The 26,657-nt window shown below is 41.0% G+C and overlaps 1 protein-coding gene across 9 annotated transcripts in view; it reads left to right on the forward strand.

Moving 5' to 3' along the window:
* Pkp4 (plakophilin 4) overlaps positions 1-26,657 on the forward strand; it is a 248,069-nt gene that overhangs the window by 218,642 nt on the left and 2,770 nt on the right. For 5 of the 9 annotated variants that reach the window (XM_047547028.1, XM_047547030.1, XM_047547032.1 and 2 more), the window contains 10 exons: positions 6,676-6,859; positions 10,272-10,389; positions 11,897-12,088; positions 12,317-12,490; positions 15,383-15,533; positions 19,028-19,223; positions 21,833-21,917; positions 22,041-22,158; positions 24,550-24,678; positions 26,354-26,427. In XM_047547028.1, the coding sequence (XP_047402984.1) occupies positions 6,676-6,859; positions 10,272-10,389; positions 11,897-12,088; positions 12,317-12,490; positions 15,383-15,533; positions 19,028-19,223; positions 21,833-21,917; positions 22,041-22,158; positions 24,550-24,678; positions 26,354-26,427 (1,421 nt within the window). The remainder of the gene's footprint in view (positions 1-6,675; positions 6,860-10,271; positions 10,390-11,896; positions 12,089-12,316; positions 12,491-15,382; positions 15,534-19,027; positions 19,224-21,832; positions 21,918-22,040; positions 22,159-24,549; positions 24,679-26,353; positions 26,428-26,657) is intronic. The other 4 variants (XM_047547031.1, XM_047547036.1, XM_047547033.1 and 1 more) reach the window with 3 other exon arrangements.

Consider the following 26,657-nt stretch of genomic DNA (forward strand, 5'->3'; position numbering starts at 1 on the left):
AATTTGGACTGACCACATTTCAAGCGCTCAATAGCCACATATGGCCGATGGCTGCCATGTTAGATGGCACAGGTCTATACAAGCCAAATATTCCTTATCTGAAATGTTTGGGATGGGAAATACTTCAGATTTCAGAATTTTTCAAGATTTTGAATATTTTCATAGACTTTTACTGATTATCTGTAATGTGAAACTGAATTTTAGGAGCATTTCATATTTTCAGATTACAGATGCTCAACCTGTGTTGTGCCTTGTTAGAGGTAACATAAATCTAAAAGATACACAGTGTGTAGATTTAAGGCTGGTAAAGCATGGCAGGTAGCCAAGTTTTAACAGGATGTAGGTATCATAACATCTAGACATTACTCTTCCAAAAAAATGTCACAAGTCACAGAAGTTTATAAAATCTGCACCTGATGTAAGGGGAGAACTTCAGGGATAGCTGCAAAGAGGAGAAATAAGAGGTGCATTTTTGCTAGATTCTGTGTTTTCTAAAGATTGTCTAGGAGGCTGATGCTAGGAGCAGGCAAGGGCCCTCAAAGCAGAAGCCCATCTTCCTACCTTGCTATTAAATAGTGTGGGTTTACTAGGTGCCCATACATCCTGATCTTCGAATGCAGTCTGAAGTCCTGATGCTATTAAGTTTGTGGTATCAATCTATTATTTCTACCCCTATTTTTTCTATTTTTTGGGGGGGTGCTGGGGATCGAACCCAGGGCCTTGTGCTTACAAGGCAAGCACTCTACTGACTGAGCTATCTCCCCAGCCCCTCTACCCCTATTTTTTAAGATTGCTTGCAATCTTAAGTAGGTATAACACCAGCATGTTCCATAAGCCCAGAAATGCCAAGTTACCAGGAGAGGATCAACATTCATACCAGGCAGAGCTGGACCATTGTCACAGTGGCTGTCTTGTCAGACTACTCACTCTGTCCTGGAATGGCGGAGCCAAACCCTCCATATATGTTATCTCTTTTAGTATTCTTCACACCCCTAAGGCTGGGGTAGGATTATGGTTTAAATGTGAGGTATCCCCCAGAAGCTCATATGTGAGATAATGCAAGATGTTTGGGAGATGAAATGATTGGACTGTGATATCCTTAACACAATCAGTGAATTAATCCCCGGAGAGGGATTAACTGAGTGGTAACTGAAGGCAGGTAGGTATGGCTGGAGGAGGCACATCCCTGGAGGCATGCCTTTGGGGTTTATATTTTGTCCTTTTGAGCAGAACTCTCTGCTTCCTGACCATGTCCTGAGCCACTGTCCTCCACGACACTTTTCTACCATGATGTTCTACCTCACCTCAAGCCCTGAGGAATGAATTTGACCATCTGTGAACTGAGACCTCTGAAATTGTGAGCCCCCAAATAAACTTCTTCTCCTCTAATTGTTCTTTTCAGGTCTTTTGGTCATAGCAATTAAAAAGACTGAATAAAACAGGTAGTTTTACTTACCTTGCAAGCATCTTGTAAAGGAGCATGAATGAAACAAAGACATCAAGAATAGACAGAATACAGCTGGGTCATGAAAGGATGTGTCTAGTGATGTTTGAACACACTGGTACTCTTGTTTTTTTGAGATTTTTTGTTGTTCTTTCGTTTTTGTGTGTTTTTTTTGTTTGTTTGTTCGTTTTGTTTTTGTTTTTTAGCAATGTCTGTGAACTCTTATTTTTTGGTTTTTGGGTTTGGGATTTTTTTGTGTGTTGGGGCAAGCAGTACCAGGGATTGAACTCAGAGGCGCTCAACCACTGAGCCACATCCCAGCCCTATTTTTTATTTTATTTAGAGTCAGGGTCTCACTGAGTTGCTTAGCACCTCACTGTTGCTGAGATTGGCTTTGAACTCATGATCCTTCTGATTCAGCCTCCCACAAACACTTGTTTTTTTTAATAATTAGGAAATGGTGCATAAATCAAATGCTATATATAAATGAATGGTTTAAGATTGTCTTTTATATCAGAAAGAAAACAAGTGTGTCGGCTATTGTGTATTTATACTATCAGAGAAATCACACTTTACAAATTTTGTTTGATTGGCTTTTAATGTCCTTTAAGAAATAACTTTTCAAATAGTTGCTATTATTTTAATTAATCAGTAAAGCCAGCTTCTAATTTGACTGCATAATTATCAGTTGGCCATTAGAATAGCAATAAAGCTAGTTTTAAACATGAGCTCTTTCAAAATTCTGCAGTGTAGGATTTATGTGAAATGGTATTTTAATTACTTTATTCATTCTTTGTGGGAAAAATGAACTTTCATCTCTTGTGGAAGTATTTTATTGTGCTTATTGGTTACTCATAATTATGTGTGCTTTTCCCTATGATAGAGAATAAGCAATGTTTTCTACAATAATATGCATGAAATTCCTAATGTTTTCTAAATTAGTTTGTACATATACATTCTTAGTCCTCACAACAAATAGCTAATTGCTTTGAAATAAATAAAACCTCTAGCTTCCTAAGCCAAATTCTAGTTTATTTTTAACTTTTTCTTCAGGAACTAGTGGTAATCAAGTTTGCCACCAAATATTTTCAAAGAAAATTTTGCATTAGGATGTCAGAGCCAGAGGTTTATCATGTTGATGGAGAATGCTAATCCCACAGCTCTCCATTTCCTCATCAGTCTTACTATATCTGAGAGTTGGTATATTTTCTATTCATTACTTATGGTACTAGCAAGATTCTTCCTGACCCATTAAATGAAGCCCTAGACAGACTAAATGGAGAGGACATTGTTTCATTACTATTTTAGTGAGGTGAAGCACACACAGCTATTATTAGCTGGTCTTAAGACTGGTGCTTCTTATTTGAGTTGAAAAGTCAAATTAATCATTCCATATCTCAGGCTTTTATATTTAATTGAACATTTCATACCCAGTATTTGTTGATCAGAACTTGTGGCTTTGGCTTTTTATAACCTTATTTTGGAAATAGAAAGTAGGAAAGGAAAAGCAATGTATTCAGACTTACTTTGATGAAAGAAATGGCTAGTTAAAACTACACCAAATGTCATCGTTCTGTGTTACATGTAAAGTGCAAATAACATGACACATGACACATAATGACGAAGCTGCCTTTGTGTGGGTCTCTTAAATGCCATGTACTTAGCAAAAAGGGAATCTTTCCATTTTTCTGATCAGGAATAACTTTTAACTTTTTTTTAATTGCAGAAATGAAAACCTATATTTCAGTGGTAGACTGGTTTTATGATCAATAAGTCATCTAGTTGACCAGAAGATAGCCTAATTAGCTTTTTTACTGAAGGGTTTCATGTTTTTAAACAGTTTTGCATTTCTCTTCTGCTGTTTGGGGGATGGGGATTCTGGCATGTTGGAATAACCCTTACTTCTGATTCTTGGAATAAAGCAGCAATGGAATTCTATCCCCATAGCTGAGATGGTGGTCTCAGTGGGAAAGACAAGTACAACTATGCCAATAGATTCCATTTAAGATCTAGAACATTGTTTTGACCCTCTCCCCACACTTACAGATCTTAAAGACACTCCTGAAACTCACTGTTAAAAAAAGGTTTAAAGGGAGATGATGCCTGTGAGCTAAGTCTGCCAAGATATAAAGTGAATACAGCAACAAATATTTTTGAGCACCTTCTGTGTGTCCTGCATATGTATAACAGAACTTAAAAGGGTGACTGATAACCAGGTGGATCTTTATTATACTTGCCTAATGAAATTGAAATTAAAATTAAGTTTAGAAATATAAGTGTTCATCATCCTTATAAAAAATTAACATGTAGAATGTCAAACCTACAAAATAATCAAACAGGAAAGTTAGTTTATTTGGAACATCTTGAATCTAAGGCATTATATGTAAATCACAGTGCCTGACACAGAATAAAGGTACAGTAAATGGTACCACTTTTGTTTATATTGATTTATGAATGTTTATTCTGTGTCTGATCTCAAGGTTACATAATGGCTAATAGTAAACTGTATAGGGTAACATATAACTGTACTGGTCATTCTGAACTCCTGGGAAGAAGCAGCAGCAGCAAAACTAGTCACAACACAGAAAATCAAGGGAATCCTCAAATGTGGGAAATATCCTCATGCAGAAGAAGGTCTTAATTGTAGCCAGGAATGAAGACAGAAACAATAAAAACAAGTTTTCCTGCCAGTGATCAGAGAATTTCTCAGCATGGACTCTAGGAACCAACACACTAACAGACCACCCCTCTTCTTAGTTGTGATGTCACCTAAAGTTTATGACATAGGTTTTTTTTAATTTTTTCATAGAGATACATAATTGTTCCTCTGTATCTGTAGATTCTGCATCCAGAGATGCAGCCAACTGTAGATCGATAATATTTAGGAAAACAATGTATAAAAATAACAAAACAATAAGAAAGCAAATAGAAAATATAGTATAACAACTGTTTGCATAGCATTTGGATTGTATTGGGTATTATATTGGGTTGTCTAGAAATGACTTAAAGTGTATGGGAGAATACATAGATTATATAGAAATCCTGTACTTGCCATTTCATGTAAGGGACTGTAGCATCTGTACATTTTGATATCTGCAGGGGCCCTGGAACCAATTTCCCCTGGATAATAAGGGGCAACTATATCCTTATAGCCTCTAATATTATGGGCTTTTTTTCCCATAAACCTTGCCTTGCAGTTAACTTGACTGGAATGCATTTATTCTGTGAAGCAGAACGTAACTTATTGGAAAACGAAGCTGGCCTCCACGAGTTGAATTTTGTGAAGTGAGGAATTTGAAAGGCTTTGATAGAATTGCACCAATGACATTAGAAACCACATGTTATAAAATTGTCAGCAGGAGAGGTTAAGAAATGACACTTTCCCCATCGATGGTGTGGGCCACATGCTGTCACTGTGGCTGGCTCACGTCTCCTTACAGTCCCCATTGGTACCCTGGGTTGAGTACACTTGACCTCTTTAGCAGGAAATAGGAAAGCCAGGTTTATGGCAGCTTCTACCCTGCCGTGCTAGTCCTCTACCCATTGTTTCTTCCATCTTTTCTTCCTTCTGTCTCAATCCCCACCACCACCACCCTGCATCCCATGCCTATCCATCCAGAAGGAAGAACCAGTATAGGCCTAACTAGAGGCTGAGGTCCTAACTTTAGTCATGGTGGGGTAGGAGAAAATTCTTTTGGGGTGAGGGGAGACAAGGGGAACCAAATTAATGAGATCCAGATGTCAAAACCAAGTAAAAGAGGAGAGGAGTGAGCACAGGTGCAGGGAAGAACCTAGGGCCCAGGACAGAGCATACATATCCACCACTGTTACTGACTTGTCACCTCTTCAGCCTGGGACAGGTAAGGGAAGGGGTGGCCCACTCAGTGTATAGTCAGGGTATTGTTTTACTTTCTCCAGTTCTAGCCCTTTGCTTCCACCTCTCCTCTCACAGAGGAAAAGGCTCCCACCTACTCTCTCATAGCCTCCTCCTAGACAGCAGGCCCAGAGAAAGCTGAGCAGGCAGTTTTCTGGCTGGCAGCATTGGTCACGATACACTGGAGCAGCAGTTTTCAGTCTTGTCTGTTGCCCAACACTCTAGATCAGTCACAAACCTGACACACTCCCATGGACGTAGGCAGATTTTGCCTGCTCCTTCCTCTGCTTGGGGCCCTGAGTGGTTTTGTGTTGATAGTTCTGAGCAGCTTGCCAAGCATACATCAGGAATATTGGACTCTGAGCGACTTTCATGCACAGAACACCAGCTGCACCATCTCTCCTCTACCTCCTTCCCTCTTACTCAGGAAAATGCAGTGATGTGAAAATAGCATTAGGGAAGATGACATCTCAGACTTGCTCTAATTCCTATATGCATAGCTATTCAAAAATGTGCCATAACAATAATTTAACCCACCTCATAGTTGATAGAGAAATGAAGACCCTCTAATGTGCTTAGCAATTTAATTAACACTCCAACCACTACATTTAAGGTCTCTTGTCCTGGAAATCTTGGTATGAATTACAATATGGATGATTTTTTATTTATTGTTAGTTTCACCTCTCTAAAAAAGGAACAACAGTTACTTGTGCTCCTAAAACACATAGTAATAAATCTCTTGAAGAGGAGATTAAAATGTTTAAACTTCATCTGAATAAGGAAGATGAAACAAATGTAACAATGCTCCATGCTAGTAAAGTTACTGCAAGTACTACATTTAAGCTTGAGTTTCCTGGTAGCAAAAGTAAAATGAAAAAGAAGATTTATGATGAGAAACATGCTAGTCTTCAGTCTTCCAAGAAAAAGGAATTTTTTCCAAGTCCTGAATTGTAAAAGGAATTCCTCACATAGCTGCTGAATGTAAGGGCATTGCAATGAAGAACAGTTTTACAAAAATCACAGGTACATTATATTTATGACCCTTGCTTGGACTGTTCCCCTTTTCCCCTCACAGTAATTCTAATTTGCTTTGCAAAAAACACAGTTATCTTGCCCAATAGATACCAAGGCTCTGAAACTTGAGAATGACTCTTAAATTTTGTAAGATATTGCCAGAAACACACATATGTTCACTCAACAATTATTAGAGGTCCATCCCCAGGCTGCCTGCAGATATGGGCTATAGATTAGTTTTGAGACAGATTGAATTCCTATTAATCAGTGCTAATATGTTTATTTCATTCCTAAAGTTGCAGAATCTCTAATGGTTCGATTTTTGTGAAATTTCATTTTTTAGGAGTTCTTTGGAATTTATCCTCATGTGATGCTGTAAAGATGACAATCATCCGAGATGCCCTCTCAACCTTAACAAACACTGTGATAGTTCCACATTCTGGGTGGAATAACTCTTCTTTTGATGATGATCATAAAATTAAATTTCAGACTTCACTAGTTCTGCGTAACACGACAGGTTGCCTGAGGTAAAGTCTTTATTTCTTCCTTCCAATTAATTCTGTGATTAAATTATGTGTGCCATAGGTAAATCGATTGTAGGAGGGCTTCACTAATATCTAAATTCCAGTTTTGTTTCAGTTGAGGACACTGGCCTTTCTTATTCTGTAAGAAAAACATTATGAGCACAGACTTGTGGCCTTAAAGAAATCATCTCACAAATGACTTTTCTGTGAATTATCCAGAAAGGCCCTTTCAGTCTGAGATTACTGCCAAAATTCCAGTGTTTTCCACTTTTACAGCATTTTTGTAGTTATCACATTCTGATTTCTAGTGTGTTTGCAGCCTTGTTTTTGTTTAAAGGCAAAATATGATAAAGTCTTTTGCTTTAAATTGAGGTAAAGAGTTGTATAACTTTTAAACAATCATTGATTTTGAATTTTATAAATGAAAGAAGCAAGCCCAAATACTAATTTTTTTAGTCTTTACCTTTTGCATTTGAAATCAATAAGCCTCCACGTATGATTACACAAATGGTGCGACTCTGCTTCGTATACAACCAGAGAAACAAGTTGTACCCCATTTGTGTACAATGAATCAAAATAAGTAAATAAACTTTAAAAAAATAAATAAGCCTCTTTTAAGTGTATGTAATGAGACTCATCATTTGCCATTAATACCCATCAGATTACATGCAATCCTTTTCTCAGCCTAACAGTAAGTGTACCAGAAACTTAAAATGGAAGACTTGGGCAGAGTGGCAGGTGACAGGGAGGGTGGCCTCTAGCCTCAGACAGCTTGGCTTCCAGTCCCACTCTGAGCCTCAGTTTTCCACATCTTTAGAATAGAGGTGTCAGTGCCACCTGGGACTCCTGAAGAAGGAGTCAGTGAGCAGGTGGAAAACACTCATGTGATGTCAGAGTGAACCCTCAGCAAACACTGTCCAGTATTCAAATCAAGATGTCAGTGCATCCCTGCCACAGATAGCTTGAGGAGGACCTGTGCTGCTGATCCATAGCTTTCAGCATTGTGACAGGTGGCTGTCAGCCCCCTTGGGGGCTGGGGGAGGCTTGGGGAAAGTAGCCCAGGTGGGTCACATGACCTACTAGTCACCAGAGGAAGCATCACCTAATCCTCTCTAGCACGTGGATCCAGGGAGGTACGATCCTCCTCAGCCAGCCCTGGAGAGGGCACACCCTTGGGCTCCCATGTGGCTCAGGGCTGTAAATACTTGGCGAATGCCATCTGTGTGAAAAGACAAACTAGGCCCCTGCCCTGATGGAACCACGGTCTACTGAGGAAGACAGACAATAAGAGAATAAGAAAGCACCAGTAGGCATCATAAAAAATAAAGAGGTGGACTGGGGTTGTGGATCAGTGGTAGACCGCTTGGGGCACTGGGTTCGATCCTCAGCACCATATAAATAAATAAAATAAAGGTATTGTATCCATCTACAACTGAAAAAATATTTTAAATAAATAAAAATAAAGAGGTGATTAAAAGATTATGGGTGGGTTACTTTGGTGGTCATGAAGTGAAATTTAAGACTACATCTGAAATACCGTGTTACTCATTTGAGTATTAATGTAAAGGGATTAATGTAAAGGCTCTGGAACAGGAATGAGCTTACAGTGGTCACTTGGTGAGAAAAGGACAATGTTGTTCTGGATCTTGTAAAATTTTGTAAATTAGAGGTAGGAGTTTGTATTTTTTCCTAAGTACCATGAAAAGCCGTGAGTGGGTGTTCACACAGGAAGTGATATAGCTGGTTTCTGGCTATGATGTGGAAGACTGAGCATGAGCAGAGGTGAAGAGAGGAATGTAAGACTGTTGCAGTGGTCCAGCAGATGACAGGAGTGGCCTGGACCAGGGGCTGAAGAGAGGTAGGCAGAATGGGGTTATTTTGTTGAAGAACAACTGGTAAGACTTGATAATGGATTAAATATAAGGGATGAGGAAATGGGAAGAAAGAAGGATAACATCTAGACCTTTGGCTGGATCTACTGGAAACATGGAAGTGTTGTTCAAATGAGGGAAGGAGGAAAGAAAGGTTGGAGGAGTGAGCAATTGAGAGTTAGCCCACATTCATTTTGAAATGTTGAATTAGCTATCCATATGGTAATATCAAAAAACAGTTGGGTACATGGGTCTGGAGTTCTGGAGAGGTCAGGGCCGAAGGTAGACACTTGGTGGTCATGGGTCATAGGTTGTGTTAAAATCACAGAGCAGAAGAAAGCAAGAAGGAGGGTGTAAAGATAACAAGAAAAGGGACCAAAGTAGCCTGGGGAGGAACTGTGGGTGGAAGAGGTCTAGGAGGAAAGGCGGCAAGACACAGACAAACCAGAGGGTTCCCAGAAGCCCCTGGAGGAAGGGAAGAGTCAGCTGTTAAGTCCTGCAAAGAGGCGATGCAAGGTAAGAACAGAGGAAGGACCACAGGTGACAATGTCATTCTGGTCCCAAGAAAACAAGGGTGAAAAGAAAAGGCATTCTAAATACCCTATTTCTTGTCCAAGTTTTATAAATTCTCAATTTGTGTAAGTTTAAAGTTAGCCTAGAACCTTTATTAATGGGACATAGAATAGATCCTTGTAATCTGCTATCAATTTGTGTGTGTGTGCATAGTGCTGGAGACTGAGCTGGCCTCACACATGCTAGGCAAGTACTCTACTGCTGAGCTGCATCCCCAGCCCTCTTTATTTTGAGACAAGGTCTCACTAAGTTGCCGAGGTGAGCCATGAACTTTCCTGAGTCTCCCAAGTAGCTGGGGTACAGGCACCTGGCTTGGTATCAATTTTTGAAGGCAAATCAGTATAAAAAAAATTTTCAATGTGGATGAAATCCAAAATAATTTTCAGCATTTTTATAATTAAAAAGATGAGAAAAGTTTTAACATAAGTAAATGTCCATTTTTAACTTGACATTTTTTGTACAAGAAATTATGTGTTTGTTGATTCAATAAACATTTAATGACTACTTACTTCTTGCAAAGCAATACAGTAGGCAAAGAAATTGCAAGAGCGTTAGGACTGACCACTGCCAGCAAGGAAGCAGGTCTTTAACTGCCACCATAATGTGGGTTAATTTACCCTTCTTTGGGTTAGGCACTTTTCTAATCACTTTATATGTAGCAATTCATTTTTTCCTCACAGTGACTCTGTGAGACAGTTACTTTTATTTTCCCCCTTTTACCTATGAGGAAGACCTGCCTTGAGAGCAATACAAAGTTGAAATGTCTCTGTTCCCCCCAATTGTTTGGATAATGGGGAAACAGTCATTGTTAAGCTTTGGGGATATTAAAATACAAGCTCCAAAATGTCTCCTCATACCAAGTCTGAATGGCTGCCATGTATTGTCATTCTCTCAGATTATTAAGGTAAGGCTTAGTGCCTAATGAGTAAGTCGTTCATCTCAGCAGCTCCCACGTGTCTCCACCCACTTAGGAACCTCAGCTCTGCAGGGGAGGAAGCACGGAAGCAAATGCGATCCTGTGAGGGGCTGGTGGACTCCCTGTTGTACGTGATCCACACATGTGTGAACACATCTGATTACGACAGCAAGGTCAGTGTCTGCTAGCCATGTGAGGGCATGGTGGCAGGTAACAACAGCTGCCTAATGCCACTATCCACATGCCATGGATTCTTTCTGAAATTCTGAATTCAGTCTTCCCAGCATAAGCCGGTTACCAGTCCTCCTCTTGAGGTTAGTCTCTATATCAAAGGTTGAGTCTGTCTAAAAATTATAAGTTGACAGGGAAAAGGACTCGGCAACTTAAGAAAATAGCCCTAGAATGATGAACAGAGTGACTCAGTGTAGTAAGAGACATAGCACAGGTTCTGAGCTACTCTCCGGTTCTCCTAGGTGCATTCTCCAAGTGAGCATCCCTGCTACTTTTTCTTCCAATTCTGCTTGCTCTGCTCTTAGAAGCAGATCCACCTGTACCTGACCATCTACTGAGTAAAAGTTCCTAGTCAGGGTACAGCAATCCCCCATCTCCTGCACCCCCACTACAGTCACAGCCCCCACCCAAGCAGCCATTTCTGGTGCACCAATCCATATTCTCCCCCTGCATTGTCCTGCTGGTTCATCTTCCCAGCTCCTTCCCCTTCCCTTCTGTCTCTCCATCCCTGCCCAAGTTTAGGGCATTCCGCTTGTCCTTTATCAGCTGTGGCAATCAACCAGGATCTGCCCCAGGAGCTGAGGGAGGGTGGGAAGAAGCAGGAAGACAGAATTTAAAATGTCAGGAATGCCAAGATGGTTCAGGTACATGGTGTCAGATGTCCTGGAATAGGACAGGCCATTGGTAGGTCTTGGTGAGAAAAGATGAGTATGAAAAAGAAAAAAAAAATATGATGAGAGTTAGGTTCAGGAGAAGGTGGGGGCAGGAGTTCAGGGTGACAGTCAGTGTTTATTTGAGCCTGTTGGACCACAAGACCTGCAGATGAAATTGAGAGGGTAAGCAAGTTGCAAAGGGGAGCTTGCTAGATAGACAAATGTGGAACTTGACTTTAGACACTCTGAGTTAAAGTGACAGTTGGCCACCCAGCAGACTTTAAGGAACAAAAGACCATGCACAGAAGACAGAGTTCCAACATTAAGAAAGCACCGAACGTTCCCCATAGGGAGAGGGGAGGTGGAAGGTTGAGGTGGAGGAAGATGGGACAGGCAGGCAGGAACAGTCCCCAGGCAGGGAGTAGGTGACACCTGTTGTCTTGCTGAGGCTTTGCAGTGGTGATGGGTGAGGTTCTGGCATCTTGACTGTGGTCTGGCACTGCGGCAGCCAACACAGAAGCACAGGTCAGAGCCTGACACATGTAAGTCAGCATAAAATCTGACCCTCAGTTGTACCCTCAGTACAACTCTGAACTGAGAGCCACCCTCAGGGGCTCTACATGTGGCCATCTGGAAATCCCTGTAGAGCCCTAAATCACAGTTCTTTCTCTGAATTGTTTCAGGTTTCCATAAATAAAAAAGTTATTTCATATTTTCCATTTATTTCCTATCAGTAGCATTCAGTACAGAAGCGTTTTGTGTGCTGTTTTTAATTATCCGCCCCACTGGATTTCAGACAGTGGAGAACTGTGTGTGCACCCTGAGGAACCTGTCCTATCGGCTGGAGCTAGAGGTCCCTCAGGCCCGGCTGCTCGGACTGAATGAGTTGGATGACTTACTAGGAAAAGAGTCTCCCAGCAAAGACTCTGAGCCAAGCTGCTGGGGGAAAAAGAAGAAAAAGAAAAAAAGAACTCCACAAGAGGATCAAGTTAGCATTTTATTTTATATGAAATTCTAAAGTGTTTGTTTGGGGGGGGGTTGTTGTTTTATTTTGTTTTGTTTTGTTTTTATTCTTTTTCTTTAGAGTGAGAAATCCCATATTTGATAAGGGAAAAAAATGCTACATAACTAAATTCAGTCCAGCAAAGATGCATGTTTTCAAGTTTGGGGGTCATGTCCATTTTGCTTCCACTTAATGTGTGCTGCTTTCTTTCAGTGGGATGGAGTTGGTCCTATCCCAGGACTGTCAAAGTCCCCCAAAGGAGTTGAGATGCTGTGGCATCCATCAGTGGTAAAACCATATCTGACTCTTCTAGCAGAAAGTTCCAACCCAGCCACCTTGGAAGGCTCTGCTGGATCGCTTCAGAACCTCTCTGCTGGCAACTGGAAGGTGGGATATCTTCCAGTTTTCCATACTTCTTTCTGTCCTCATGGTCAGATCAGCCATGGTGGTTAAAGGGACCTGCTTGTTAAGAGTTTATGTATGAAAAGGGGAGAGGAAAGAAGGGAGACAAGCAGTTGCTCTGAGGATTCAAAGATGAACGTGACTGTCTCTCTCCATGAGAATCTGAAGGTTAGCAAGAAAAACTGAGCCTGTCAATACAAGGTAGAGTCCGCAGTATCTGTGCTATGGGATCTTGCAAGAGTGCATCCAGTGCAGCCTAGGAGGGAAGGGAGAGTGAAGAGAAGAAACAAGCAAAGAGGTGGGGTGTCTTCCTGAGGGGCAGTGCTACCCACAGTGGATCTTTAAGGATGAGTAAAATTAAAACCAAAGTGTCTGAGGTTGGGGGATATAGAGGAAGTGATGCAAATAAAGGAGACAATGAGAGAAAGGCCTGAAAGGAGAAGAGGACAGCACTGGTGAGACTGCAGGCTGATCCCTGAGAAAGAGGGGACAGAGCAGGGACTGGATCAGGTGGCAGCCCAGTACCACATTCAGGTCTGAAGGTCCAGCTTCAGGAGCTGGAACCTGAACTATAGACAAAAAGGGCCGTAAAAGCATTTAAACTGATGTAAACACTTGGATCACACAAGTCAGAAGATCGCCTCAAGAAAGAGAAAAGTAGAGTTTGGGATTCCCTTTGGGAGCCAGTGTGGTGTCCCAGTGAGAGATGATGAGCTGAGACCAGACAGTGCTGTGGGGAAAAGAGAGAGGACCTCTGTGTGTTCCTCTCCCAGATGTTTACAGAACCTCCAGATAGAGTTTCCATGCCTCCTTATGCATGCATGACTTTATGAAAATTGAAGGTGATTTCTTATTGTTAATCACCATAAACAAGTTCACAAAACTTTCTAAATGTCATCTAAAACTTCCTGATTAGTAGAATTGTTATAATGCATATTTTTTTCACTACTTCATCACCACCACCACCAAACTTTTTGAGCCACTGGATTATCCATGATAGTAAAAAGCATTGACAGGCTTAGATATGGTTTGTTTCATGCAGGTGGCTGCTGAACTGAATATACACAAATATTCATGGTCTAGTGCTAATTCAGCCAATGGATATTTTATTGTTGTTCCTAATAGAGTGCTAATAACTTAATGTTAAGTGCTGATTCTGAATCCTAGCCTCTCTTATGAGCTGCTACCTAGGATCTCTTGTTCTTAGTTTCCTCATCTGTAAATAGAGTGAATATTAATACCTACTTAATGAAATGGTTATGAGGATTAAGTGAGATAATAAATGGGGAGGACAGAGGACTATTTCTGACCATAAATATTTGTAATTATCCTTGCAGAAATTAGTATTCACTTCCAGCTTCTGTGACCAAAGGATCATTTGATGCTGATAAAAATGACAGCAATTAAAATGCATGCAACTTGAGTTTTTTAGAATTTTATTTCTGGGATTATTCAGTGAACAAAAGTTAGGTGACAAGCTCATTTTAAATACAAACATCATATTTAAGTGATTTCATAGTATCAAAGGTAGTCAAAATATTGGACCCTCATTAAGAAAATAAGACAATTATGGTCACAGACATCATCAAATCGGATGGTATTCGGGGTTCAGGGATGACTTGTACCTTGAAGGCAGGCCCTCAGTGCTGTTCTGGGCTAGGCTGGCTAGGTGGTCTCCAAGTGAGACCAAAGGAGTTGGCTCTTGAGGTTTCAGAGAGAAGTTGATAAAATTGCCTGAGTGCTTTGGCCTATGGCAATCATGTGCTGTGTTTCCCCTGCTGTAGATTTCATTTGATTGGAAATGAAGAGTATCATTTCATATGAAGAATATTAATGAGGTCTTTGAAAGATATCTTTTATTTGTATTATTAAAATAATCTATTCTGTTGGTATTTAAGAGTCTGGTGTCAATCACATATTTTAATGTTCAAAATAATACAAAGATCTGGTAGATCTTTGTCCTCATTTCTTGGCCACAGCAGGAAACTATTAGATGTTTCATGAGCAACATCTTTCAATTATCCTGATTTTAAAGGATGATTTGCATTGGTAAAAGTGTCAATTAAAGCTCAAAGCTCAAAGCTCAAAACAATATTAAAGATTCATTTTCTAATGTTACTTTTTTTTTTTGCTTGCTTCTCTGATGACTTAGCATTCATTTCCAATTCATATGGCTCACAAATTGACTCATTGTACTGAATTGCCTTGTAATAACAAAAGAATTCCTTGACTGCAGATTTTTTTTGAAAAGCAGCAGCTAACTAATCTTGAATGAGAATGTATTTTGCACACAAATATACATACTCTTTGCCAATGTGTATGAATTATGATGCTGGTCATTTCTAGAGAATTCCCTTTCTTCTGAGACAAGGGTTTTTTCCTAAGCAATCTCTTTGACAGGTTACTGAAATCTAAATATTGTCTCAGGGAATACAGAAAAATAAATGACTTGATGGAGACAGACTCTCCTTTAACATGCACTGACAGGTTACCGTCCCGGCCATCCTATTTATAGCCTCTGGACCTGGCACAAGGCCAACTGCAAAGAAAACATGCAGTCCTTCTTTAATCATGTTTATGTATCTGAGATAGAAAGTAATCACTGCTTTCTCTGTTCTGCACAAAAATATCTGACAGATGGTGGTTTGAGATTTTCAGGCTTTGGAATTTCTTTTTAAATCAGTCACCACAGCCTATCTTTCTCCCAAACTGTTTTTTTTTTTTTTTTTTTTTTACTGGCACCAAAGATTCAATCTTTAATCAAAAAGAAAACATTTAATCTATTAGTTCATCTTTTGAATACATCTTTTTCAATGACAGTGACATGAGAGTTGGCCTCCATTTTTATATTACTTATTGCCTTATTTTGCTCATTAGTTTGCAGCATACATCCGAGCAGCTGTCCGAAAAGAAAAAGGGCTCCCCATCCTTGTAGAACTTCTGAGGATGGATAACGATAGAGTTGTCTCATCTGTGGCGACTGCCTTGAGGAATATGGCACTAGACGTTCGCAACAAGGAGCTCATAGGTATGTTCTGGTGATGAGGTAAGCTGCAAAGGAGAGCAACTACAATGTTTGTAAAACTCCTCTTTCAATTTATAAATTTATAAGTGCTATTTAAAGTTTTTTACAACTAAGCCCTAGTCCCCAGTCTCTTGGCATATTTGAGTACCCTACTTTGTGACCATTCTTTTTCGGCAGGAGCCAGGCACATTAATTAAACATTGATCATAGAAGGTAAATTTCCAGAAAAGCCAGCAATTTCACTTGTACAATTTAACACTGTTTGATAGATTTGGTGTCTCTTATTACCCAAGAGATGTCTATTTCCTGAGCTGTGACAAAAAAAAAATTATAATTCTACTTTTCCAATTTTTGCACTGATATCAGCTAATTCACCAACACTGTCATGTCCTTAAATTTAAAAGGAAATTATATGAACATTTTGTAGCTTTTCTCTCTCAGGATAGAACCACTGTCCTAAGGCCATTTCCACTCCATGGCAGGATAAGAACTAGAATGAAGTAAGCAAGGCCTCTAGGGCACAAAATTTTAGGAAGCCTTCACCCTTGGACTCATACAAGGGTTGGGTTGGCAAATGCAATAAAGTCAACAAGCAGTGCCTCCATAAGGTCCGTACCTTAGGTCGCTTGCTTGTCTCCAAGGCATTGCCACTTCTCAAGCAAAGTGCAGGTTAAAGAAAAGATCAGAGACCCTCTGAAGACCTGAACTCAATCCTAGACCTCTGCTGCTCACTGACCAGGTAACCCACAGTGTTCCATAACCCCATCCAAGCTCAACTGCTGCATCTACATTAGAAATGAAAGGAGCTCTTCCTCGGCCTATCTCTGAAAGGCGCTGGACAATGCCTGCTGTTTAACCAAGGGCTCGTGGTGAAGAAGAAAGGAGAGAGGGTGTAAGGGCAGTCCCGTACAAACAGCCAAGTCCACACCAGCCCCACAGCTGGCAACAGGGAGAGGGAGGGGAAATGGAACAAGATTCTGTGTGGATTCATGTAAACCTATATTTAATTTACATTGAAATGCCTGTACCATGACAGAGAGAGAGGAAGAGAGAACAAAAACAATATTCACCTTAAAGAATAAATTGGAGCATTCTCTCTCTCTCCTACTCACTTTCATGCTCTCTCCTCCATTTCACTCTCTCTCTTGCACGTTCTCTCTCTTTTCCTCTCATTTTCTCTCTTACCCTGCAGGGAGACACTCTGTTTGCTTAATAAACTCTCTTGCATGGAAAAAATAAATAAATAAATTAGACACAACTTTCCTATGTTCACATATGAATTTGCCACCTGTGAAACTCCACATCAGGTACAACCACAAGAATGGGATCCTAATTAGAATAAGTTATACTCCATGTGTGTATAATATGTCAAAATACACTCTACTGTCAGCTATATCTAAAAGGAACAAATAAAAATAAAAAATGAAGAGTTACTGTGAGAATTAAATGTGGTGACTTAGAAGGGAAGCCCTTCACACAGTGCCTGACAGGATTGCCCATATCAACCTGCCCTTAACATACCCACTGTTGCTTCCACCCAGCTCAGCCCCCACGGAGAGGAAGGGGGGCCTCTCCATACTCTGTTCCTAGACCAGCATGTACCTGAGTCCAGATATGCTGTACCTCTCAGTTCCACTTTTGCTTGAGAGAAATCCTGAAGAACAATTTTTAAGTTGTTTTTGTACCTCTATATTCTTTAAATTTCTTATAAGAAACATGTATAATTTAGGAGTTCCTAATACTGAAACATAAATGGTTTGGCACATACATGGATGCCTATCTTCTGACCTGAGAGAAGGCCCAGGCATTACAAGACGCATAGAACCAGTACTGTCAAGCGTGTGGACCTCTGGGAAGAAGAAATTTAGAGTCTTGGCCTTTACACAGTACACCCCTGTTTTCTATAAATAACCCATTTTTAACTTTCACTAACATTTCATCTGTTGTGAGAGCATTTTACCTACCCTCTTGAAGGACCCCATGAATTACTTTTTCTTATTTCCTTCTAAAGAGTCCTTCCTTCCTTCCTATGAGATCTAGAGTCCCCTCCAGATTCAGTATTTTGTTCTTTTTTATCCAGCACTTCTGTCCCTAAGACTATCACCTTCTTTCAGCCCTTTACTCTCTCCTCATGTCCATCACAAGCACTGCCAATGGACTTTACACATACACACACACACACACACACACACACACACACCCAGCATATATTTTTCTATTATTTTTTAAAGTTTGGTTACTCCACAAAAGGTGCTGCACACTAAACTGAGTTGGGCCCACCTCTCTGAAGCTAAAGCTTTTGAGGGGAACTTTCAAAGTCAAAATGAGCTCTAAGCCTCCAGAATGCAATTTAAAGGTACACCTTAACAAAATGACAAATTAATGTCATGCACCTCTTGGTCATTTGTGAGCATTCACAATCACCAGTACTGAATTATCACCTGTGCTCAGATTCCACATTTATCTTCTGGCATTCCGGTGCCATCATGTTTTCCCACTCTTCATAACAATGCTGCTGTGAATAAGCCAGAGCTTCCCTTTGACATGCTGGAAATAATGCAGTGTATAGCTAGGGCTGTCTTCTTTACCATTGTTTATAAATAGGTCTTTGATGAAAATCCCATTTAGCATCCACTCAATTATTAGCATGGGGGAAAGGCCTAAGAAAAATATTTACTTGAGCTTTAGTTAATTTCTTTTGTTTGTAGTGCATTTATTCCAGTTTGTCAGTTGGTAATTGAAATTGAAAAAGCTAGAGATAATCTCTTTTGGAGAGGAATAAGAGAAATTCAATGTTTATAAAGAATTGCTTCAGTAACTGTGAAACTCCCATAGCCTTGTCTTATCAAGTGCCTTATTATTATTGCATTATTCCTAGGAGATAATATATCTATAATTTTAAGAATAAAATTTGTCTTCTTTTAAAGAAACTAGGATGTTGTTGCCAGCTGATATACACCATCAGCTTGATCAAACTATGTAACTATGCCTAGTTCATAAGTTAAGAACCTGAAAGGCTTAATGAACAGTTTTGTTTGGCAGCCCTACTTGATCCAGGTTCAAAGATAAGTTTTTAAAAGCCTTAAGAGGAAATTGAGGTGTTTTTGATGCATTACAATTCAATCCACAATAAAATTTACTATCATAATTCCTTCGTTACTCACTGTTACCTAAAATAGTTGAATTAAAGCAACTTGGTTATTCTACCCAATTTTATGCATCAATTTATATTTTCTTTCAGTAGTTGACAGTAATGTTTTATAAACCAATAATTTCTTCAAGTGATATTGCAGTAAATGTTAACTTTTCCCTTACAATTACATTTGTGATTTTCTTCTTTCCGGTGGGTGTTGATTTTTTTCTTTTTTTTTTTCTTTCCTCTAAATGTCTCCTTTGAAAGGTTTTCTTTTTAAGAGCTAGCACGCTCTCCAGATCTTTCAACAACAACAAAACCTCGTACCTTTTGAATGCTGAACTTAATCTTTTGCATTTGGCAGGTAAATATGCCATGCGAGACCTGGTCAACCGGCTTCCAGGTGGCAACGGCCCCAGCATACTGTCCGATGAGACCATGGCGGCCATCTGCTGTGCTCTGCACGAGGTCACCAGCAAAAACATGGAGAATGCCAAAGCCCTGGCTGACTCAGGGGGCATAGAAAAGCTGGTGAACATAACCAAAGGCAGAGGAGACAGGCAAGTCTGCAGGGGAAGGGGCCTGCACAGGACTTTCATTCCTGGATTTGTGTTATGATAAGGGCTTTTGTTAAAGATATGTTCCTATTGGAAGGATTTATTTCTGCATTTCTTACATACTGAGAAGCTAAGCAGTCTCCAGAGGTTAAAACCTATTATATTAGGAGAGGTATATTCTATCACATGGCCCTTTTTCTAATTTTTACTTCATTGCAACACCCCTACTCCTGCATTGGTTTTCTGTCTCTGTCATAGTCTGCTTGAGCAACTATAACAAAATATCATAGAATGAGGGGCCTATAAACAGCAGATGTGTATTTCTCCCAGCTCTAGAGGCCAGGAAGTCCAAGATCAGGGAAGTCTACTAGAGGAAGACCAACCTGGAGCTCGCTCTGGATTTTCACATTTGAGACATCTATTAGACATCCAAGTGGGGTGTGTGGTCAGCAGTAGATTACACCAAGGTCACCAGCAAGAACATGAAGAGCTGAGAACAGAGTTAAGACTTTGGTTGGAAATATAAATTTGCAAATCAGCAGTGTCTAAATGACTTATTTAAAGAAGTAAAATAGGATGCAATCACTATTACATAGAGAATAGAGAAGAGAAGAGGTTTGAGGGCTGATATCCCTCATGCTTAGAGGTAAGGAGATGAGGATTCAGCAAACAAGCCCAGGAAAGAGTAGACAGAGTATTCAGAAGAAAACCAGAAGCATGTGTTATCTGAGAGACCAAGTGAAGAAGATATTACACAGGTGAGCAAGGGTCAAGTGCTCCTGCTTGGTTAGACAAGATAATGCCTGAGACCTGACCCCTGGGTATAACAATGTGGAAGACTTTGGTTTAAGAGAAGATGGGATGAAGGGAACTGAAGATGTGAATGCATAACTCCTTCAAGGAGTCATACTGCAAAGGAAAAAAGAGAAACTTCCTTGCTCGCCTCATGATGCAAGTTTCTACTCACAGAATGATATGAAAATATCCAGCCTATCTGCATCAAGGTATAACCCAGGCATGGTTCTGCCTTGTCAAGTGTTAAAACTGTTGTCCTGATAGGCAAGTAAGGGGACTGTCTCTCAGGCCACCATCCCAGCTGCCTGTCACTTAAAGACAGGGAGATAAACAGCAGCAGTGACAAGACCCAGCTAAGAATGGGATGGTTGTGAACTGACATTTCCAAAATCTGTCTCCCAGAGGTCATCCTAGGTGCCTGAAATTTCATGTCTATTTATTTCTTTGAGGTATTGCCTTGTTCTGTTATTTGGGAAACATAAAGTTAAAAAAGGTTTTGAGCAGTTCTTGACTAGTCAGGAACACTGAGAGAAAGGAGTGGAGGTAGGTGTGGGTGAGTGCAGATGTGTACCTCTAGCAAGAACAGAGCCCCTGAAACCCTTGAATTTACCTGTATTCAGCCCTCACCTAAGCCCTCAGAATTTCAACAACCCTGTTCTACTGTCAAGAGCAAAGGAAATGACTTACAGCCTGTGAACCTCTCTTTTTCCCCCACTTCCTTCATCTTTAATTGAGAAGGAAAGATTTTAGATCTAGTGTACACATTTGAAGTCAAATTTTCAGGGTGAAAATGAATTCCCAAGCCAAAGGCATTGGATTCTCCTCAGGTCCAACTCCACAAGTGCTGCCCATGAGCACACCCCTCCTGTGGTGATCCAAGCTTTAGTTGAGACAAGAAGCTGCGTTTTTCTCTTCACTTACTGTGAGGTCACTGAGTGAGAGTAGTGGCTCCCAAGGTGAATTCAGTGACTCAGAGTAGGCAGTGCTTAGAAAGAGCACCAGCATTCAGCAAATGTCTTTGAGGGTAATCAGTAAACATGGGATTGAACCCAGGGGTGCGGTAACCCTGCAGTAAGCAATCACTGGCCATATTTTCCAAATTGAACATTAGAACTCATACATTTGTCTACAAAAAGGCATAAATGATATGAAGGCAATGAAGGTATATAGATGAAGTCCTAATAATGAAGAGGGGAAATTAATTGGGGAAGGACACAAATACAGGACATATGGTCATGGTCACATTGATCCCAAAGCCCTACAAAGGCCAGTGAGGTCAGCAACCCTTGATAATAGCGATATGGAAAGGCTGGACCTGGTGATGCATGCCTGTAATCCCAGCAGCTCAGGAGACTGAGGTAGGAGGATTATAAATTCAAAACCAGCCTCAGCAACTTAATGAGACCCTAAGCAACTTAGCAAGACCATGTCTCTAAATAAAAATATAAAAAGGACTTGAGGTGTGACTCAGTGTTTAAGTGCCCCTGGGTTCAATTCCTGGTGCCAAAAAAACAAAGCTGGGCAGTGAGGATGGGACAGACACCTCAAGAGGCCCTCACTTAGGCTCAATCTGGCCTCAGCTTCTCACCACAGAGCTGACTGCCTGAGAACCACACTTTGGCTCTTGCAAGCTCTATCCAACCCCAAGCTTAATGGAATCCTGGGCATAGCTGATCACATGGTAGTGTTTCCCAGCTGCAGCTTTCATCCCTGTGGTCTCCGTGACCTCTTAGCCACTGGTTTAAAGCCTCAGTCTCTCCAAGTGCAGCCTGAGGCCGTGCTGCCCACATTCATTAACATCCACACTCCCTCTCTAGGTCCTCTCTCAAAGTGGTGAAGGCAGCAGCCCAGGTCTTGAATACATTATGGCAATATCGGGACCTCCGGAGCATTTATAAAAAGGTAAGCTACAAGAATAGCTCTGGGATAATTAACATTCAACAAAGCACACATTCATAATCATTTATTGTAATGAAATGTCATTATTCATTTTGAGAGGTTTCTCTTTCTCCTTTCACTCCACAGGATGGGTGGAATCAGAACCATTTTATTACACCTGTGTCGACATTAGAGCGAGACCGATTCAAATCACATCCTTCTTTGTCCACTACCAACCAACAGATGTCACCCATCATTCAGTCAGGTCAGTGGGTAAACTGTACTCCATCTCGAGAGCATTTGTGCAGCAGAACAATGTTTCCCCACCAGAGAAGAATGAACATGAGCTGACTAAGCCTGTCACCTCCAAAGCTGCACATCAAGCTGAAAGCCTTCTTTGGGAATTACATGCTGTTATAAACAGTAAACCCACTTTCTTCCTTCCATTTGAAAACTTTATACAAGTTAACATCAGCTGCAGTATATAAAAGAATCCCAGGGTCTCTCCCCACACCAAGATTTCACTTCACAAGGTTTGAGAAGGGGCCCTGGAATTTGCATTGGGCCAGCTATTCAGGTGACTGGAAGCTGCACACTTTGAGACACACTGGATGACACCTGAAAATGGCTGCCCCAACTGCCTGCTGGCCTCCAAGTGACTCTTTAGTTTCATTAGTGAAAACTCTTAGAAACAGGGTCCGTGAACAAGATCTTTTTTGATTTGCAGTCTGGAGAAGCCCTGCTTTGCAGTGAAACCTCCTGGTCCCCTGGTTGCATTATTGACCCCAGCACCACAGCCTTGGGAGCTGGCCTCACAGAATGGCTTTGTAGGGATTCCCTTTGGCTTTTAGGTTGGGGATCTTGGCAACCAGGCCACCTACCTATCTGTAGTGTTTAACTTGGTGGAAAGAATGTTTTGAGATTCAGACTAAATTTTTTTTACATGCAAGGAAAGGTTATTACTACCAAGCCAATTCTCTCCTATAAATTTAATTCTTAACTAAATGAAATGGAAAGTCATAAGTATCTTACTTTTATTTGGCTTTAAATCACCCATCCTGACATATAAATATTATCTGCTGTAGTCGACTGTGCTGCTGCTGACAGTCTTATTGCTCATGTGAACAAATGTGGCCAAAAAGACTAATATACATGCCTGGTGGTGCTTGCACATAATTGGATGTCCCCAGTTGTACTGGGAATCTTTTAGCATTATCTGTGCCTACTATGTATGGTGGATATTTATAACTTAGTTTGAAAATTATGAGTTTTCTTCAAAGAGTCCTATGCCTGATTTTTAACATCCTTGCTGAGCCTGAGGCTGCATTTTATGAAAATATTCAGAATCCCTTAGGGACTTAGGAATAGGGATGCCAGGGGAACCAAGAGACTTTGGCCACTTAATAAAAGGCATGTATACAAGCAAAGAATCATTTTAGACAAATCGGGACACAGTTACTAAACAGTGAACTTGTTTTTTGGACCTCTTAATCATCTGTGCTAGAAGAGTTGACTAGCCACTGTCCCAGCTCCTAGGTAACCCTTTGAACTTTGTTCAGAGGCAGGGTATATTTTGTCTTTTTTTTATCCAGTTTTTCTAAGGGCTGATCATCCATCTTAACTTAGCACTACTGTGGGAGCTGCTTATGGACACTTCCGATGCCTCACTCACATAATTGTGAGAGGCAAGCAGGTCTTTTTCTGTCCTGACACCTTCTAAAAAGTGAACAGGATGAGCAGCACATAGACTCTGCCTGTGTCAGTGAGGTGATGGCTCAGGAAAGTCAGTTTTCCTCTGAAGGCATTTGCACATGCCAGACCACTGGTGCTGAGGTTTGAGGGCTGTGTCAAGTGAATAGGTAACCACTCTTATTTGTAATTAACTACCATGCAACAAGATTTCTTTTTTAATGAGAAGAAGAAAATATATGTATGTGAAATGTTTCTCTTCCACCTCTGCCAAAATGACCAAAAGAAGCACCATTGGGTAGATACATTACTAAGTGTTTGGCCCAAGCTAGGTCTTGTGACGAGGGCTTAGTACCATGAACTTCATGGCCAGTCTTACTGAGCTTGCATGATTTCCCTGATGGCAGATGACCATAAAGAGATTTACAAATTTTATGGACTGGGCACTCTTAATCAAACCCATTGAGAGATGGAGATATTTTGAAATAATTAGAAATCAAACATGCCATAAAGCCTCTGTTTCCTGAAGAGCAGTACATAAAAGATAATAGGTGGGTGTTTTACAAGCAACTGAACTGTGATCATAAAATAGCACATGGTAACTCTTGCATGGCCTGCAAGTTCCTCTGCTCACTCAGTTCCAAAGGGCTGATGGAATCACTGAGGCACACTGCTGGGCAGGCGCCTCTCCAGCTGGACCCCCTGCTCGTCAGCTGGGGAGCAGTCGGCATCAACCTTGCTGACTCTGCGGGGGTGGACCTGCAGGCTGTGTTCCTGGTGCTTGGTGTGCTCAGGTCTGGCTGCTCCTCAACTCCCAGCACCTCTGAGAGCTCACTTCTAGCACCAGCTGCGTGGCATTTCTAATTACTGACCTTTGTTTTTCTGGAAAGGATTTCCAGAAGCACTGACAGTCTGATTTCTCTCTCTTCCCGTTTCTCTCTCCCTGCTCCTTTGCCTCTCCCTTCAGTCGGCAGCACCTCTTCCTCACCAGCACTGTTAGGAATCAGAGACCCTCGCTCTGAATACGATAGGACCCAGCCACCTATGCAGTATTACAATAGCCAAGGGGATGCCACACATAAAGGCCTGTACCCTGGTAAGATGCCAGTTGGGTGTGTGATGCAGTACCTTGAAAAGCCATGTTTCTGGGCACTAGGCCAGTGCCCTGGGAAGTAGCCTATGCTTGTATTGAGAGGGTCCCCCAGCAGCAAACCAGTCTCTTCTTTCCTACTTTCAGATGTTGCCTTTTACACTTGCTTTATGTGAAATAAGCTAATATAGTTGTACAGTGGCCACGAATAAAAAAAGGGCTGGATCCAAATACATCATTTGGCTGTCCAAAGGGGCAATCCCTTCACTCCATCCCCTCCCTGCCTGAGCAGTCTCTCTCTCTGTGTCCCTTATGCATCAGAACCCTAGACTTTGTGTGACTTTGCAGAGGCCACTTCTAGAATGGCTCATCTCTTAAACCATAGAAGAGAATGGAGATCAGTTCCATTTACATTTTCAAGGAAAAGACTGAATTTGAATGAATTGCAGAATGTATAATGTGATTCTCCTTGGAATGGTTATTTTTCAAGAAAAACAAAATATTACACAGTGTTAATATTTTTATTTATTCAGAAAGATATACATAAAATTAATTTAAAGGATGCCAGCCTAAAGGCTACCAAGATTTCATATTACCCCATTCTCAACTATCTAGCAAATTATTACTCCAGAGGTTTCAAAGAAGTCAGTATGAGCAATCTCCACCACCCCCCCGCCCCACGCAAAACAAACAGCATTCTTTTCTCAAAAAACCTATTTATTAAAAAGAAATAAATAAAAGCTGGTGGCAACTTAACTACTGCTGGGGGAGCAATCTCAGTTTTGCTGTTGTCTTTGAAATTGTGATTTCACAGGACTGTTTACTAATCGACTATTGTTACCATGGCAATTAATAGCTCAGAAAATTGCAGATGCTACATTTCAAATACCAAGCTCTGTGCAAAAGGAAATGCACAAACTGAAGTGCATGGTTGCTTCAGATTTGCAGCAGCCTGCTTTATTTTAAAGATCACCTCTTTAGCATGCTCACCCTTCTGTATCTCCTTGCTTGCTTCAATAAACTAATTTTCCTCAAGTATGTTTCATTTTCCTCATTAAAAAATAAAAATAAAAATCTATGCTAGCCTTAACAATAACTGAAGGGTAACCAATGACATCATCAGGAGTCTACTATGGACTCTTAAGGACAATTATCTAATTACCAAGTTCTTTTCGTTTTACAACATTGTGCCTCCATGTGGCCCCACTGCAAGAACACGCCCATGCCTGTTCTTCCCAGAACATGGAATTTTTGAATCACAGTCTGTTAGAAGACATGGGGCTTGTTCCAATATTGTATTACCCTCCTCTCTGATCCATGGCTCTAGTTCAGAGTCCTGGCAGAATGGCGTTCTCAGCTCAAGGAGCTGTGCTGCTGCCCAAAACCCGCTGAAGAAATTCCTCCACATCTGAGCAGAGCTTGAGAAGGCCTCTTTTTGATGGGCTGTGCATCAATGTTGCTTTTTGCTGAACACACACAGGCTCTTTTTGCTCTTAACCTGGGTAAGCAGCAGTCAGGCTAGTCCCAGGAACCCAGGCTGCTCCCTTTGTCTGCGCTGGCACTAGGGAAGGCAGGCCCTGTGGGGGACAGCACCAGCCAGCCCTACTGCGGGGACACCGCACAGCCTAATGGACCAGAGTAATGAGCACTAGTTTTAATTTCATAAAATATTTTCTTACAGGCTCCAGCAAACCTTCACCAATTTACATCAGTTCCTATTCCTCACCAGCAAGAGAACAAAATAGACGGCTACAGGTGAATTTGCAATATCATTTGTACAGAAGGCCGATTAGCAGTAACACAGTAAGGGGCCCACCTGGGTTGATTTCTCAGCGCCGGGCCAGCACAGCAGGGCCCGAGGAGCTTTCCTGGGGATTTCACTCCTTTAAACAGCACTTGTGGGGTAGCCTCATGTTCTTGAGTATCCATACGGGTGCTGTTGAGACCACCATGCCACTGAAGAAACAGCTGAGAAGTCTTTAGTT

The sequence above is a fragment of the Sciurus carolinensis genome, chromosome 3, assembly GCF_902686445.1.
Source record: "Sciurus carolinensis chromosome 3, mSciCar1.2, whole genome shotgun sequence".
Taxonomy (NCBI): Eukaryota; Metazoa; Chordata; class Mammalia; order Rodentia; family Sciuridae; genus Sciurus; species Sciurus carolinensis.